This window comes from Tursiops truncatus, chromosome 10 (genome assembly GCF_011762595.2).
Source record: "Tursiops truncatus isolate mTurTru1 chromosome 10, mTurTru1.mat.Y, whole genome shotgun sequence".
NCBI lineage: Eukaryota > Metazoa > Chordata > Mammalia > Artiodactyla > Delphinidae > Tursiops > Tursiops truncatus.
The window spans coordinates 100,958,209-100,976,446 of NC_047043.1; the positions used below are offsets into that span (position 1 = coordinate 100,958,209).

Genomic DNA, 18,238 nt, shown 5'->3' on the forward strand with positions numbered 1-18,238 from the left:
GCCGGAGGGTCTGGGTGGATTACCCGGCTGTTGCCTAGTGCCAGCTCTGAGGTGGCCGTTGCACTTCTGCCGGAGGAACAGCCCTTACAGAGCAGAAGTCCCTGGTTTCCTCTGCTGGGCTTTTAAACACAAGCCAGGTGTTTTGCCAATTTTGTGGCTGAAATACACCTGTAAAGCCTAGTTTTAAAAAACATAGGCCTCAACCCTTAGAGATTCAGGTTTGGGGGTGGGGGAAAGGTGGGGCCTTGGAAAGTGTTCTGGTGCCCACCGAAGTTTCAGAGTGACTTGCGTGATCCATGGCAGTTTTCCTGATGGTTTTTCAACTTTTGCCCGAAGCTATGGGCCGTTAGTAGGGCTGCGAAGTAAAGAAAATTTCCCGATTTCACCCCTACGAGAACCTGGTGCCCTGGAGTCGTGGTTCCCGCTGTACGGAGAAGGGGCTGTAGGCCTCCGGGTCGCACCTAGGGTCTCTGCCAGCCTGCACCCTCGGGACCCTTCCCGTCCCATTCCCGAGGTTCGCCCTGGGAGGGAGTTAACCCCGCAGGGGAACGGCCCACACGGAGGACGAGTCCCCGAGACAATCAGGGGCTCCTGCTCGGGCTCCTTCAGGAGAGTCAGGTTCCGCAGTCCCAACGCTCTGCAAGATGTGGGAGGGGAAGACGCCCCAGCGCTAGGCGGAACCGCCGGCCGCTGGGGGGCGGGGCCGGCCTGCTGGGGGCGGGGCCTGGTGCGGGGAGCGCGTTGGCGCGGGCAGCGACGCGGCCGCTGGGTCTGAGGTGGAGGTGAGGTGGGGAAAGGCGGACGGGCAGGCGGGCCTGAGGGGGAGGCGAAGTGGGACGGACGGGGGCTGAGCGGGGGTGAGCGGAGCCGAGGCGGGATGGGAGGGCGGCGGGCCTGAGGGGGAAGTGAGACCGGACGGGCGGCGGGGATGGGGGTGGGGCGCGGTCGTCAGGGTCAGCGGTCCCGGAGGGAGCGGGGAGGAGCTGGGGAGGCCAGGGCCGGCTAGGCAGGGGGAGCCCCCGGCTGAGAAGCTTCCTTTCCTCGCCTGGCCGGGCCGCGGGGCGGGAGGTGGCCCTGTGAGCCCGGCGCGCGGGCCTGGGGTGGGGGTAGGGTGGGGCGGAGCGGGGCGCGGAGGGAGACCCTGGGGGCGGAGGCCCGAGACCCGCGTGTGAGGCGCTCGAACCCCGTCCTCGCGTCCAGGGCCGCGGTGTTCGCAGCGCCGAAGATGTGCGGGCGGACGTCCTGCCACCTGTCCAAGGAGGTCCTCGCCCGGGCCTGCGCCTACCGGGACCGGCAGGGCCAGCGGCGGCTCCCAGAGTGGAGGGACCCGGACCGGTACTGCCCGTCGTACAACAAGAGCCCGCAGTCCAGCAGCCCGGTGCTCCTGTCCCGGCTGCACGTGGAGAAGGTGAGCGCTGACCTGCCCTGCGCCCGTCGCTGCGCCTGTGCTGAGGCCTCCGGGACGGGTCACTGTTCCTGGGGCCCCAGCTGAGTGCTGCTCTGCAAGAGGCGCGCCAGCCCTGGTGCCTGGCCGGTTCATATGCATTTGAAAACACTTTAAGGTAGCGTCTTTCACACCTCACTGATCATCAGGGACTTTTCAATATCTTTAAAAAAAAAAAAAAAGGATTTCCATGCCCCTTATGAGTCCATAAGCGAAGTCAGAATCTCTGGGCTTAGGGCAGGATTAAGACTAGCTAGTCTAAAAACACCTCTGACGTTTCTTGAACGTTTAAGTTTCTATTCTTTCTGATTGCGTCTTCAGTCTTTTTATGTTTGTCTTTTACTGAAGCTAGGAACAGAGGTATTTGGTTTGGTGTTCTGAAGTTTAATTGCATTTTTTATCTTTGTGGAATCTACTTCTGTAGTGTTGGAGTGGCCGATAACTTATAATCATGTTTTGGTTCTTGGCTTTATCTCCTGAAAGGGAGGGAGTATGTGCCCGTATGCATGCATACCTGCAGTGTAATAAAAATGCTTCATTCCAGGACTTCCCTGGTGGCGCAGTGGTTGAGAGTCCGCCTGCCGATGCAGGGGACACGGGTCCGTGTCCCGGTCCGTGAAGATCCCACATGCCGCGGAGCGGCTAGGCCCGCGAGCCATGGCCGCTGAGCCTGCGCGTCCGGAGCCTGTGCTCGGCAACGGGAGAGGCCACAACAGTGAGAGGCCGGCATACAGCAAAAAAAAAAAAAAAAAAAAAAAAGCTTCATTCCAGAAATCAGTAGTTTTTCCATGTCTTAAATATGTTAAATATCTTTGATATGTTTTTTAAAATCCTGATTGTTTCCATCCTGGATATTTATTCTATCTGATCCATAATGCTTAAGTCACTTGATACAATTGATTATACTACCCTGCTAAATACTCTTCAGAACTGTTGTGATAATATGGTAGTCAAAAAAGATTCATTTTTCCGTTGTGGGGATCAGATTATTTTGAAAAAAAAAATACCAGACGCCTTTGATCTTTTTGGTTGAATGAAGCCATTTACATGAAATAGTTTATTCTTGAGCCATTTTTAGTGGATGCATACTTGTTGAAACTAAAAGAACTTTTTTTAATGAGAGGCAAATCAAAGTAAAAACAATATCATGGGGAACCTTGACTGGAAAAGGAAAAAATAAAACGTTTCAGAGGGAGGAATAATTTGAAGAGAAAGAAGGATTAACTGTTTGAGGTTTCTTATTTTTTTAGCCTCGGTTCTCTTTGTACCACGTCATTAAAATTATAGAATGAATGTTAGCTGGAAGAAAACTTTAACAGATGTAAAGACAGAAGTGTAGAAAGATTGTGAGTGGTCCTGGGTTACCCAGTCAGTGAGGGAAGAGCTGGTACCGAGGTCCAGTCCACTGTTCCCACTCCAGTGGATACTTCCTGGAACTAGGAACGGGGAAGGTGGAGCCCCTAAGCACAGCATAGCCCTCCTCTTCTGTCAGTGGTGTCAGTTTGCTGATGGAATGTTTTGACTCCACATCTCTAATAAATTTTATAAAGGTTGCTAGGGGTTTCCTAATTTTGATAAATATTTGAGGTGTCATTTATCTGAAAGTGAAAATAGTAAATTGTAAAGTGAAAATAGAACTATTTCAGGTCACTAATCCGTATCATCAGTGTCAGCGCATGTGTATAGATTGTAACATTTGCATTTGAAGCCACTGACTTGCAAATTACTTCCTCTTTCATTTATCTACCCCCAGTGCTACCAGCTGTTCAGGTTACAAGTCCAAGAGGGTAGAGGAAAAGATGACTAATATTGAGCAATATTTTCAGTATTTTGGCTTAGAAGCCGCTTTCTATTCATTGCTCCCAGTATGGGGCAGCCCTGTATTTGGGTTTGGTTTACAATTGTCCATTGAACACACTCAGGTTAAAGGTGATCAGTGGAATTTTTACGAGCATGATTTCTCAGCCTTGGCACTATTGACATTTTAAGTGGGATAATTGTTGTGGGAAGCTGACCTGTGAGTTGTAGAATGTTTAGCTGCGTCACTGGCCTCTACCCAGTAGATGCCAGTTTTCCCTAGGTCATCATAACCAAAAATGTCTCCTGACATTGCCAAATACCCATTCGATATACCCACTGGATGCCAGTGGGCCAGCCCTCACCCCCGGGCTTGGTGAAGTGAAGGTGGTGGGGGCGGGCAGTGTCAGAATTGCCCCATGTCCAGAACCTCAGATTTAGAGCTTTGTCTTGTAAATTTCTGATGCAAGATTGTTTAGTTGGCTGTGAGATAATGTTATCTCTTATTTTCATTTATGGTTTGTACTGGGGGCCCTTCTGCTTGGAAGGCACATTTGACACATTTGATTCCGGAAGGGAAAGAGGATTTACAAAAGTTCTGTGTTTTCACACATTCTTTCTCTTCCTTCATTCTCTACCCTACCATTTCTTCCAGGGCCACCTTTTCCTTAGTTATCCTGCGAGCTCATTTATTGGTTTTAAAGGCTGCTTCTGTCTTTAAGGAGAAGGAAACATATATGTATATATACATACAATTGACCCTCATTCTTCGTAGATTCTGTTGGTAAATTTGCCTACTTGCCTACTTTGTAACCCCCAAAATAATACTCATGATGCTTTCGTAGCCATTCGTGGACATACAGAGTGGTGAAATATTCAAGTTACCCAAATACGTATTCCTAACTGAGATCAAGTAAGATGAAGTTCTACTTTCTTGTTTCACTTTTCATACTATAAACAAGTGTCTTTTTTGAGATCTGTTTATTGCCATGTTTTTTGCATTTCTATGCTTCTTGTTGGTGATCTTAGTGTTTAAAATTGTCCCCAAGCATAGTGGTAAAGTGCAGGCTAGAATTCGTAAATGCAAGAAGGGCGTAATATGCCTTACAGAGAAAATACATGTGCTAGAGATGCTTCGTTCAGGCGTGAGTTACTGTGGCTGCTGGTCATGAATTCAACATTAATGAACCAACAATATATGTTAAATAAAGTTTAACATATAATAATAAATATTTTAAACAAAAACACACAGAAGACAAGGTTGTATATTGATCAGTTGATGAAAATGTTCTCACTATAGGTTCCTGGCAACCTAACGGTGTTTCCCCTAAGAGCTGCAGTTCAGTGTTCCCTACTTCAGTGTCATGGCAACTTTGTACAGCCTACCTGCCATGTATAACAAGAATGGTTCTGTGGGTGTGTGTGTGTGTGTGTGTGTGTGTGTGTGTGTGTGTGTGTATGGCAAGGGGATTAACTAATACAGGCAAGATTTTGAAAGAAGTGGGACAGGATCCTGTGAAGAGCACAGTGGAGGAATTAGCTTTAAACAAAAGGGAAGCCCGGGACTTTCTTGGTGATCCAGTGGTTAAGACTCCGCGATCCCAGTGCAAGGGTCCTGGGTTCGATCCCTGGTCGGGGAACTAGATCCCGCATGCCGCAACTAAAGATCCCATGTGCTGCAACTAAGACCCAGTACAGCCAAATAAATTTAAGAGAAAAAAAAAGGGAAGCCCTTCTAAGACACGACTACTGACGATTCCTCTTAGAATTCCATCCTTTCAACTTTTTTCATTCTGCTTTTATCTCTCTAGGAACTTTTTGTTGGACTGCACTTTTTCCTCATTTCTCCTTTTTGTTTTTGTACCCCCGGGTTTGATCCTGTGATTGATTTGCTCTCTAAGAAACTTTATCCTAATGGCTTTACCAGTCACCTTTGTATAGAAGATTTTGCTGTTTCTTTTTCATCATAACCTCAAAAAATATTAAACTACAATTAGTGTGCCTATTCCATGCCACACATCTAACCTCATAAGTAGCGGAGAAGGGACTTTTGAACCAGGGTCTTCTTACAAAGGCCATGTTCTTTCCTTTATACCAGAGGTTGGCAAACCGTGGTCCTCAGACCAAATTTGGCTCACTGCCTGTTTTTATAAATAAAGTTTTATTAGAATACAGCCATGCTCACTTGTTCTTTGGCTGCTTTCACACTACCAGCGGTGGCAGAGTTGAGTTGCAGCAGAGACTGTGTGGACTCAGAAAGCCAAAAATATTTACTGTCTGGTCCATTACAGAAAAAGTTTGCTGACCCATTCTGTATACCATGCTGCCTCTCTCCTAAGCTTTAATTCCACATGCTTGTTGGACATAGTAAACCTCTGTCTGTGGATTTTATTCTAGAACTAACTCAGAACAACCTTTATATTATGTTCACCAGTGAGGAATTAGGACAGGGCATTGCAGGTATGGTTTGTCTCTTCCCTGGAGTCTGGGGCCTCAGCTGAGAAGGCATTGGGGCTAGAATCATCTAGAGCAGGAGGCAGAAAACTAGGGCCCTCTGATTATTTTTGTAAATGAAATTTTATGGGACAGAGCAACATCCATTTATCTATTGTCTATGGCTGCTCTGTCCCTATAATAGCGTTTATAACAAAGACTGTCAAGTCTACAGTACTTAATATTTAGCCTTTTAGAGAAAAGTTTACCAACATCTGATCTAGAGGCATCTTCACTGTCTTATCTGGCAGTTGATGTTGGCTCTGAACTGGGGCTTCTGACCAAAGCCCCTACATGTGGCCTCTCCACAAAGCCTGGGCTTCTTTACCAAGGTAGCTGGATTTCTTATATGGCAGCTCAGGGCAACAAAGGCAGTGTCGCAGCAAACAAGGAGGAAGCTGAAAAACCTTTTCTGACTTAGCCTTAGAAATCATGCAGTGTCACTTGTGCCACATTCTGTTCGATAGAAGCAGGTCACAGGCCCGTCCAGATTCAAGAAAAGGGCACATAGGTCCCCCACACAGCTCTTGATGGGAGAAGCGTCGAAGACTTCGGGACCATTTTTCCAAGCTGCCACAGACTTCCCACTGTTATCTGAAATTCAGTGTGTGATATTTCCCCACATCAAACCTCTTTTCGGACTTTTCTCTTTTGTTCAATAGCACCATCATTATTTCAGGCTTCTGGGCCTGAAACCTTAATCATCCCTGTTTTCTTTGTCCATTTGACACCACAATTTCTTTTTTTTTTTTCTTTCTATCTTTTGAATGTCTTTTATTCTCACTACTGTCACCAGACCTACTGTACCACCCTAGTAGAACCTAAAATGCACTGTCTGCTCACTGGTGTCTTCCAGCTCAGTGTAGTACACCGTGAGAATTGTGTGTGTGTGTGTGTGTGTGTGTGTGTGCGCGCGCGCATTTTAATCTGTAGATTTCATCAAATTCTCAAGGGGCCAGTTACCCCAAAAGAGTTTAACAACCATGTGTTGAGGGTGAGGCCCTGAGACTACCCCCACATTTGGAGATGCGTTCGAAGGACTCAGCATATGACGTGGCTAAGGTTTATTACAGTGAAAGCATACACAATAGAATCAGCAAGGGAAAAGAAACAAGTAGAAATCTGGAGAAATTTATGCACAAGCTTCCTTATAGTCTCTCCTTCCTGTGAGGGGACACACCAAGCATGTTTTCTCTCCAGCAGTGAAAAATGTGGTAACTTTGTGCACTGTTTCTGCCCAGGGAAACCCATTAGAAACTTAAGCCCAAGGTTTTTGTTGGGGGCTGGTCATGTAGGCACTCTCTGCCTAGCAAGTACCAAAATGGTAGACTCCTAGAAGGAAAGCAGGTGCTCGGCATAAACCTCATTTTTTGCACAAAGTAGGCATAGTGTACCATCCTTATCAGTTAGGGGAAGGTGGAAACACAATCCACGTTCTCAGATCCTAACTGAGGGCCAGTCCTGTAAGCAGGCCTTCCTAAAAATAGCATCCTCAGGCTTGCTATAACTTGGCTGCACAAAACCACTTCCTGCACATTCTTGACACGGCCCCTAATTTCATATCTGGTCTCTCCTCCCATCTCTTCTCTGTCTGATTCCTGTACCTCTTGTGGGAGCCAATCCAAGATCCACCTCACCCTATTCCCTCCCCTTCTGCCCCTCCCAAGGAGCTGATAATACTTCTTCATTCCATCTCTCACAGAGCACTCTCCACTGAACTTTTTTGACACTCCTTGTACCACTTATATGGCCCTTAGCCTATAGTATCTTAGTACTTCATATTTTTAATGTCTGTGCGGCCTCACAAGTTATAGTGCAAGCCCTTTGAGGTTAAGCACCTTTCTTGTGCCCCCGTACTACCCTATGTATCCCTTAATCATAGCATGTACCGTTTTACATGATGGTTGCCTGTAACGTGTGCTTCTTGAGAGCTGGGGCCATGTGAAGTGTGCAGGGCCTAGTACTATGTCTCTCCTGCAGTAGGCACTAATTAAAAGTTTACAGAAATTAAACCTCTTTGTATCCCCCATCCTGCCCAAGCAGAATGTCATACATTCTGATAAATATGATTGCTAGAGAACTCAAGTTACTCACATCATGATACATCATTAAAATTGTTTTCAAGTAGAATATTTCCCTATTAATAATCCTCTTTGTATTTTGAGACTCGTAGTAATGTAATGCATGTACTGAATTAGGTTTTCTAAATTTCATTATGATCTCCTCACTGGATCTTCACCTTTTTCGTGGCAGGGCGCAGACTCATCTGAGCGTGTCATTGCTCCCATGCGGTGGGGCTTGGTCCCATCTTGGTTTAAAGAAGCTGATCCTTCCAAGCTGCAGTTCAACACTAGCAACTGCCGTAGTGATACCATAATGGAGAAACGGTCCTTTAAGGTAGGTAGCTGGTCTAGGGAAAAGGCACATATTCGTTATTTTATCTAACAGAACTATTAGTGCCTTATATACCTGAGAAATAGTTCCAAAGTGTGTTCCCAGTTACTAATGTAGAGTGTTGTTCTGTTTATTACTGTGTGACAGAGCATGCCAAGACAACAGTTTATTATTTCTCATAATAAACCATGGGCTGCCTGGGCTCAACTAGACAGTTTTTACTCAACCAGAGGTTCTCATGTAGTTCTAATCAGATGACAGCTGCATGTCCCAGGTGGCTTCTTAACCCACGTGTGTGACACCTCAGCTGGGCTGAGTAGAACAACTGGAGGCCTTTCCGTGTGCCTGCTGGGGGTGTCAAGGTGGTCAGGCATCTCGCATGGCATCTGGCTTACCCAGAGTTCACCATTCCAGAGAGCAGGGCACGAGCTGCAGGGCTTTGTGACCTTGCCTTGGAAATCATAACAGCTTCGCTTCTGCTGCGTTCTATTGGTCATACAGAGCCAGCCTGACATCACTGAGGGAGGGGACTACTTAGCATGTGAATATTGGTAGGCGTGGTTCTCTGTGGGGCCAGCTTTGGAGACTGGCTACCACAGTGCCTGTTTCCTGCTATGTACATTATTTAATCTTTTCAGCATCTGTGTAAGTGTGACTTTATACGTAAGAAATGTGACATACAGAGGAATTAACTGCTCTGAGGTCACACATTGGCAGACCTGAGATTTTTAAGTCTGTGAAATACGTTTCTGTCACTAAGACCATATCTTGCTCATGTTTTCCCTCAGGTGCCTCTGGGAAAGGGAAGGCGCTGTGTTGTTTTAGCAGATGGTTTCTATGAGTGGCAGCGATGTCAAGGAACAAACAAGACGCAGCCCTACTTCATCTACTTCCCCCAAATCAAAACAGAAAAGGTATCATCAGCAGTGTGTATCTGTGACTATGTCTTTGTGTGTTTGGTATGTTCTCTGAGCTTCTTGGATTTTTGGTTTGATGTCTTTCCTGTTTTTTTGAAAATTCTCAGCCATTATCTATTCAACTATTTCTTCTGCCCCATTTTCTCTTCTCTTTCTGACATTCTAATTATATATGTGTTAGTTTGATATTGTCCCGTAGTTTTTGGATGTTCTTTTCTGTATATTTCATTCTTTTTTCTCTGTGTTTCAGTTTGAGTGATTATTGACCTGTTTTTAAGTTCAGTCTTATTTCACTGAAATTGCTTATCTGCCTGTTCACGCATGTTGTCTACCTTTTCTATAAGAGCTATTTTATATATATATGTAATACGTAGCTAATATGTATATATAGTAATTACACTTAAATTCCTGTCTGATAGTTCAGCATTTGGGAAATGTAATCTCTTGAGTCTGGTCCTGTTGATTTGTATATATCTTGGCAGTTCATTTTTGGCTTTTTGTATGTCTTATAATTTTTTATTGATTGCCAGACATAGTAGATAGGACAGAGACTGAGATCAATAATATTTATGTCTGGAAATGGATATGTTTATTCTTTGTTGCTGCGCATGGGCTTTCTCTAGTTGTGGCGAGCGGGGGCTACTCTTCCTTGCGGTGCGTGGGCTTCTCATCATGGTGGCTTCTCGTTGCGGAGCATGGGCTCTAGGCGCGTCGGCTTCAGTAATTGTGGCACGCGGGCTCAGTAGTTGTGGCTCAGTAGTTGTGGTGCACGGGCTTAGTTGGTCTGCTGTATGTGGGATCTTCCCAGACCAGGGATCGAACCCATGTTGCCTGCAATGGCAGGCGGATTGTTAAACTGCGCCAGCAGGGAAGCCCCTGTTTATTCTTTTATTAGGCCATTAATGTCCGAGGTTGAGTTGATCTTGTCCGGAGCTGAACTGGGTTTGGTTTTGTTGTGCATCACAGGCTTTAAATATTTCTCTGCTGTCACCTTGTGTTCAGGGTAAGGGTTGGTTTTCCAGAGGGTTTTTCTCAATAGCCCTGCTCCCTGCAGCTCTTGTTACTTCCCTTTGAGCCTGTGCCTTCGAGAGGATCTCTCCATGCTCTTGCCGCTCCCCCAGAAGCAGACTGCTGTTGCTTGTCATCTGGTGTACAGGGAGGTGGAGAGAGCTCTCCGTGGCCTTGGTTCAGTCTCAGGCTGAAGCAGAACTGTGTCCCCGGCTCTCAGGCTCAGGCTTTCTCAGTGATCCTGCTTCTCCAGGGGCGTAGAGGGTTTTTTCTTTTGCCCTTTTCCAGCCTCAGGGGGTCTTTACCTGTATCTTAGGAGCGATAGGATTTATCACTTTTACCCTGGCCCCTTAAGCTTTTTGTTCCTTAGAGGAGAAGTGACCAGGTAAGGCCTCTCACCATCCCTGAGGCAAAGGAGCTCCCCGTGTCTAGCACACATTGGCAAAGAAGCTTTCTCCAGTCTCCTGCCCCCAGTCTCTCTCGTGAGCTCCTGTGGAGTGTGGTCTGCAAGCTGAGGCAAACTTCCCTGAAGTTTGCAGCCCCCAGGGGTTCTGTGCCCTCAGGCTAGCCCACACTCTGCATCGAGCAATTTGTTGATAATTTTATCTGAATTCTTACCTGCTGTTTGAAGGAGGCCTTGTTTTCCTTCTGTTACCACTGGGAAGCCAGGACTGGTGTCTCATCTCCTCTTGGATGACCCTGTCTTTCCATAAAGTTCAGGCTAATTGGTTGCCCTGTGACCTCAGTTCTCTGATGAGTTTAAGTTACGGTTATTTAGATTCTCTACCTTTTTTTTTTCTGCGGTACGCGGGCCTCTCACTGTTGTGTCCTCTCCCGTTGTGGAGCACAGGCTCCGGACGCGCAGGCTCAGCGGCCATGGCTCACGGGCCCAGCCGCTCCGCGGCATGTGGGATCCTCCCAGACTGGGGCACGAACCCATGTCCCCTGCATCGGCAGGCGGACTCTCAACCACTGCGCCACCAGGGAAGCCCTCTACCTTTTTTTTTGTTAGGGTGGAGGTGACACTTTCCAGCTTTCTGTATTCTAGGCCTTGAACTGAATCTTAAATGGCAAGTAGGAGTTGGCATGGTGAAAAAGGGAAGGAAAGACCTTTGGGGCAGAGGAAAGTTGCTTCTGCGAGATACAGGGGCATGAAATTGCATGAGAGCATCATCATTTAGAAATAGCTGGGCTTAATTCAAGTTAACATTGTAATTGAAAGCCGGAATCATGATCCAGGTCATGGAAGGCTGGAATATCCACTGAAGGTGTTAAACTGTATTGTGAAAGCGTTAAGGAGCCATAAATCTATTGCCTCAGTGAGTATCTGCCACCAAACCTCTCTCCTTCCGCGACGGTGGATCAAGAGGACCCATGCTAAAGGCACGGGCTGAATTCCTTCTAAAATGATTGCCGTGCTCTCGAGTCTGTAATAGTACCCAACCTGCAGAGGGGAGGGCGGCTGCTGAGTATCTAATCTACCATGGATTTTGCTTCCAGTCAGAGAGCATGGGTGCTGCAGATGGCCCTGAGGACTGGGAGAAAGTCTGGGACAACTGGAGGCCGCTGACGATGGCCGGGCTCTTTGACTGCTGGGAGCCCCCGGAGGGAGGAGACTGCCTGTATTCTTACACCATCATCACAGTGGATTCCTGCAAAGGCTTGAATGACATCCACCACCGGCAAGTCACACTTCTCATGCCTGGGTCCAAAAGGATTCAGGGCAGGGTTTGTCCTCTTTGCTTTTAGATAGGCAGCTTCTGTACGCACAGATTTAGAGAGTAGGAAACTAAGACAGTTGCTTCACAAAATACAGTCAGTTTGGCTGTAACATGACATGCATTCCTAAAAATCACCACACTATGCAGAATTGCACTATGAGAACCATAGGACTTACGGGAAATGTGGGACTAAGGGGACTACACTTAAAAATTTTGTCAGTGACACAGTAAAACAAAAAGAAAATAGGAATCTAGTAAAAACAGTACTATCGTTCCATGCATTAAGTGGTTAAGAAGTACATAGATACTACAATAAATATGGCATTTTACCTTAGAAAGACCTGAAACTGACTTGTGGAAGTGAGCGTCGGAAGAGTTGCAGCTTGTGTTGTTGTGCAGTGGTAGAAGGAAGATTCTGCAAAATTATCATCTTTTGCAGTCTTAAATCCTGGGGCATGTTCTTCTGCCTTTGAAACGTTGTTCCTTCGAGGCGTGCCTTTACGTATTTAATCAAAACTGAACATTTTGGTGCAATGTATGGCCTCCTCCAGTTAACTTCAGTATCACTAGTGGAAATTCCTTAGCAGCATCTTCATCTGTGCTCATGTCTTCTCCCAACAGCTGAGAGCTCTGGAAATTGCAGCAGTGTTTGAGGCCACCAAAACAGCCATTACTAGCGCTAAGAGGAGCCACCTCTGTGGTGTTTTTGTGGTCTTTGTGTATAGAGAGGGCATTCTCTTTGTGAGAAAGCTTCCAGTTTTTTAGTTTTTTTACTGTTCGGCTTTCAGTCCATATACTAAATCTTGCCATTGCTTCTATTCCTTCAGACCTGGCTGGTATTGACTTTATAACACTTCTTGCAATTGTTCCAGCCGTGGATGTTCCTTTTCTCCCAGCCCTGTTACTGTTGTGGATCCTTTATGTCTGTTGCTCAGGAGATGTCACATGTTCTCTTCTTGCTTTCAAGACGCTTTATTATTATTTCACGCTTCTCATCAAGACTTACAAGTTTTCTGTTTGCATGCACTGCTTAGCGTGTTTGAGCCAGGAAGCTTAGACGTGTTTCAGATGTTGAACGAATGGTTTTTTTAATATAGAGAAAAGTTTACAAATGCAAAGTAAGAGCAGAGCACTTCGGAGGATAATGTGCAGTGAGCCAAGGTAGCCGTCAGTGTTTGAGATGTGTGCGTTTTGTGTGCTCTTACAAGGCTCAGTTCAGCAGGGTGCAGTTTTCTGTGTTCACTTTGTGTTTCTCACAGACAAAACCGTATATAAGCAAAGGCAAAATTAGCATTATGTTCTAAAAAAATAATAGATCAATCACATTGGAACAGATTTTCATTTTAAAAACAAGCGTTATGGGACCTCGCTGGTGGTCCAGTGGCTAAGACTCTGTGCTCCCAATGCAGGGGGTCTGGGTTCGATACCTGGTCAGGGAACTAGGTCCCACATGCATGCCGCAACTAAGAGTTCACATGCTTCAGCGAAGATCCCGCACAAGGCAACAAAGATCCTGTGTGCTGCAACTAAGACACAACGCAGCCAAATAAATAAATATTTTAAAAGATATTTAATAAAGTAAAAAACGTTAGCAGAACTGACTAGTGTAACGTTTTCACAGTTTTTGCCAGATCTGAGTGTCCTCAGAAGTAATTTTATGATTTTTTGCTGAAAAGAATGCAGTGCTGCACAAACTGGATTACCTGTTTTAGCCCTCTTGTCCTAAGCGTTCTGTCTGAAATGATGCTTTCATGGGATATAATAGTTCTAGTTTTTGCTAATTCACCTTAAAATAAATTCCTATTTCATCTAATCTAAGATGTTGTACCACTATTTTATACATAGTTAAGAAAAATAAAGTGCTGCCAATTATTGCCAATTAAACTGTGATAGTGCAGAGATGCCATTCATCATAAAATGCATCTGGATTTAAAAGATCTTAAAATACCCTTTTTTAAAATATTTATTGATTTATTTAAATTTATTTGGTTGCCCCAGGTCTTAGTTGTGGCAGGCGGGCTCCTTAGTTGCAGCTTGTGGGCTTCTTAGTTGTGGCAAACTCTCAGTTGCAGCATGTGTGTGAGATCTAGTTCCCTGATCAGGGATGGAACCTGTGCCCCCTGCATTGGGAGCTTGGAGTCCCAACCACTGCACCACCAGGGAAGTCCCTTAAAATACTTTTTAAAAGTACATGTTTGGAGGAATTCCCTGGCGATCCAGTGGTTAGGACTCCGTGCTTCCACTGCTGAGGGCCTGGATTCGATCTCTGGTCGGGGAACTAAGAATCCCATAAGCCATGCAGTGCGGCCAAAAAAATAAATTAAATTAAAATAAAATAAAATGTTTGACTTGTTGAAGTAATAATAATTATTAAAATAGATGTTAACGCATTTATCTCCTATCTGTACCACCCACCAATGAAGTGTGTACATTCTTTGCATTGGCCTAGAACATAACATTGGGGGCTAAACAAGGGATCTTTTCCTAACATCTGCTGGGTACCAGGAGTCATCTGAGGCAGGCTCTTTGCTTTTCTGCCATAGTTTCCTTTTGTTCACAATTATATAAATAGCTCTTTCTTAGATAAATCTTCCATGGGTGATAAGGCTGGAGAGTATTGTTGATAGACAAGTTTTCCAGGGTTTATTTTCCCTTTAAGTCTAGGCTGGAGTGTCGTAAAGGTCACCAGTTTGCTAGCGTGTACACTGGAGTGGATCCACTCATAGCACGGGGCACTGTCTTTGCCATCTGACTCTGTTAAGCTGGGTCTCCTGGTGTTGAGTTTTGTGCCCTGTGGGTGGCGGGGGGGGACACCGGGCAGCAACTGGCACGTGAGGCGCGGAGAGAGGGTGAGCTGCTGCTTGGGGCAGTTTGCGCTTCAACTGACCGGGCCTTTCTCCCCGCCCCCCCCCCACCCCACCCGCGGCTCCCAACCACTGTCTTCACCTCGCGGGCTAGGATGCCTGCCATATTAGATGGAGAGGAGGCAGTCTCTAAGTGGCTGGACTTTGGGGAGGTCTCAGCTCAAGAAGCTCTGAAGTTAATTCACCCCACAGAGAACATCACCTTCCATGCAGTCTCTTCCGTGGTGAACAACTCCCGAAACAACACTCCTGAGTGTCTGCTTCCTGTTGACTCGCTGGTCAAAAAGGTAGGGCCTATGACTATGATAGTCCTTTCTGAGCTTTCTGTCTTCTGTCAGTGTGACCTGTTAATTTTATGCCATGAACTTTCACAATCAGAGATTGAATACAAACCACCCCAAATTCACCTTCCTCGTGCACGGCAAGGTGGACCAGAGCAGTGACTCTCAAAGCTGGCTGCGACCCGGGAGTCCTCAGGAGACCTGTTTCAAAATGTAAATGCCAGCCTCTGTCTAGACCTACTGCTTCAGTATTCAGGGCTGGGCTTGGGCTTCTGTATCTTTAAGAAGCTGCCTTGGTGGGTCTGATAATAACCCAAGTTTGAGGATTCCTCATCTAGAGGGCGATTGTGAGAAGGACAAGGAGCCCTCGACCATAACTGCATCTCTCGCCAACCAGATGTGTGATTTATGTCTGTTTTCTGCACCTCTTTTCCCAGCTACAAGATGGAGGAATTCCAATCATCGTTCTCCTTCAGGGGGATCTGAGAACATTCCTGCAGTGAACTTTAACTTCTTAGAATTGGCAGGGATCCAGATGATGTATTTTGAAGGGAAGGTGAACAGGCAAGAGGCCTCAGTGAGAAGGAAGTTCCAGAGTAGAAGCTGGCCCCTGCTGATACCCGGGGTGAAGATTTAGGAGTAGCAACTGTTTGTAGGTGGCATAGAGGGACCTGAAGTAAGACATGGATCTGAGTGTTCCAAAGTAGGCGTCTTAGGGTGCCTGAGAAGTGTGAAGGACAGTGATGGCTAGAACAGCTGCCCCCTTCCCCACTCTTCTAAGTTTATTAAGTTTTCATACTCACTGTCAGTGTCATCTTTTTTCTCTCAGTTCTGTCGAACTCCTGCACCCCTGACACTTTTTTTCATTACCCGTCTCTAAAAATGTCATTGTATGCATTCCTTTTGCACTAGACACTGCCCCATTTCTGCCATGGTCTTTCCTCCAGAAGAATTCAAAAAAAAAAAAAAAAGAATTCACATTCTGGAGAGGTGGCATCGTGTGAACTCAGAAGCTTCAGTCTGGGGTTGGCGAAGGTGTAGAGGAAGCGGAGGGAGCGGGGCTGGTGGGGGGCTGTGCGGAGGGCGGTGCCGCGGGAGAGAGCTGTGCTCCGGCCCTCGGCCCTCGGCTGACTCCCGCCCTGCGACTCTCCTCCCCACACCACACTGCCTGGTCCTGCTGAAGCACACACTTTTCCCTGACACTGCTTCATTGTCTGCCCGTGTTTGGAGTGCCCAGCAGCTCTCTTCTCTGGCTGGTCCCACACACCTCTGGGAAGCCTCCTCTGAGAGCTGCTCCCTACTCCTTGCAGCCCTTGGAACGCACTCTGCTCCTCTTATCCCACTCCTGATTAGGGGCCCCATCTGGCCCTTGGTGACATTTTCCAAGCCTAGGTCAATACCTAATGCCTCTTCCCCTCTTTCTTCCCTTGGAGTTGGCCTGTTTCCACAAGCTTGAGCTGGTGGTTTGAGCTTTTCCTTCTTTCTCCTAGGAGCCCAAGGCAAGTGGCAGCAGCCAGAAGATGTTGCAATGGCTGGCCACAAAGTCGCCCAAAAAGGAAGACACCAAAGCACCCCAAAAGGCAGAGTCAGATGTGCCCCAGTGGTCCAGCCAGTTCTTGAAGAAGAGCCCGCTCTCCCACAGGAGAGGCGCTGACCTCCTGGAGCGATGGCTGAAGCGGGAGAAGGAGGAGGAGCCTGTGGCCAAGCGGCCTCACACCCAGTAGCGCAGGACTTACAGAGGCCAAGGCCAAGGCGTGCTGCGCTGAATACCATGGTGATGACAGGTTGGGGGGGAGGTGTTCCTTGGAGGAGGTAGCACGGTGTTAACAGTTGTGGCTTCTTGGGGGAAGGGGTGTCCTGACTGTGACCGGGGAACCCCAGTGGGGTGGGTGGGCAGCCTGGGAAAAGGGAGAGGTACCACCATCAACTCATGATGGGGGGCGGGGGGGCCTTGTGCCCACAGCTGTCTCCTGGTGGCCCAGGGACCTTCCCTCAGAGTCTGACCCTGCTGGCGGTTCTCAGCATGACCTGGTAGTGCTTAGCAGAGGCTGTTTTCTGTTTAGCCTTCGGGCTCTTTCAGTGCTTTGGAATTAAGTTCTTAACACATTGTATTTTTTTCTGAATAAAGTGTTTGATAAACAGTTTACATTTCAGAAAATGCTGCTGGGGGGAGGAACTCGGGATCTCACTGTTTTCTCCTGGCATAGTCCTAGGGAATGGTTTTGTCACAATGTGGGGCACTGGGGTTTTTGTGGACAAAACTTCCTTTCTGGAAACAAAAAGACTTGGTGGGGCACTCTTCATTGAGTCTCTGTTCACTCTTAACACTTGGAAGTTGCCCGAATCTTTTAGCTTAAAACCAGCCAGAGTGCCTGCCAAATACGAGGGGTTGCAGAGGCCAAGACCCCTGCATGGGGAGTGCAGGATCTGGGTGCGAGCCCTGCCCAGATTCGCGGCCCCTGGGTGGAGCAGGGCACGGAGGGTGACACGGGTTTTGGGGCCATCCGCCCCAGCCTGGTCAGCGCCCCCGCGGTTTGTTCTGCAGGCTCGTCCCAGGCACCACTCTGTAATTAGATGTTTGGGTGGTTGTGACTGTACGCCTCCCCACCCAGATGACTGGATCCGTGAAGGCACGGACCGCTTTCGGCCCACGTGAACAGGAGGCCTGCCAAGGCTCCTATAATGTAGCTGCGCGCTAATGCGCGCGCAGCCCTCCAGGCTTAACCGGATGCCACGCCTCGGGGGGCGAGGAGCGGGCCGCCCACGGTGGGGACGCCGAGGCCGAGGGGCCTTCCCAGGGATCCGGGGACAGCCTCCAGGAGGGCCGCGCCGGGCACGCCCCCTCCCCCCCGCATCCGGGCGTCCGGGAGACGGAACCCGCCAAACGCGGCCCTGGCGGCGGGATGGATATGGCGCCTCCGCGCGCAGGCCGACGCGCGCACGCCGCCGCCGGGCCTATGCAAATCAGGGATCGCAACCTCACCAATCAGAGCGGGGCGCCGGCGCTGTTCCTGCCAATGGGGGCGAGCGACGCCGGCGGGCGGGATCCCCGCCCCAGACCCTAGGCCTCCAAACTCTTCTTCCGGGGGGCGGCGGCGGCGACGGGGTGGCGGGTGGGGTTTGGAGAGCAACCTCGGCGCGAGGGGCGCGGGGCGCTTTCCCCGGGCCTGCAGTTTTCTCTGGGCTCTTTGGCACGGGGTTGTAGTAAGAGATCTTACAGATACCTTACTACCAGAATGTTGACTGTTAACGACTTTTGTCGTATTTGCTTCAAGTTTAATGAGCGACAAAAGTAAAACTCCCTTTGTTTCTCCTCGCT

General features: G+C 47.8%; 1 protein-coding gene across 1 annotated transcript; it reads left to right on the forward strand.

Moving 5' to 3' along the window:
• The first annotated feature begins 698 nt into the window (after nucleotides 1-698).
• On the forward strand, nucleotides 699-17,063 carry HMCES (5-hydroxymethylcytosine binding, ES cell specific). Its single transcript, XM_033865532.2, has 7 exons — nucleotides 699-782; nucleotides 1,201-1,408; nucleotides 7,988-8,131; nucleotides 8,917-9,042; nucleotides 11,554-11,735; nucleotides 14,733-14,925; nucleotides 16,410-17,063. Exons 2-7 carry the CDS (start codon nucleotides 1,226-1,228, stop codon nucleotides 16,641-16,643), a joined length of 1,062 nt encoding a protein of 353 aa, XP_033721423.1. The 5' UTR covers nucleotides 699-782; nucleotides 1,201-1,225; the 3' UTR covers nucleotides 16,644-17,063.
• The last annotated feature ends 1,175 nt before the right edge of the window (nucleotides 17,064-18,238 follow it).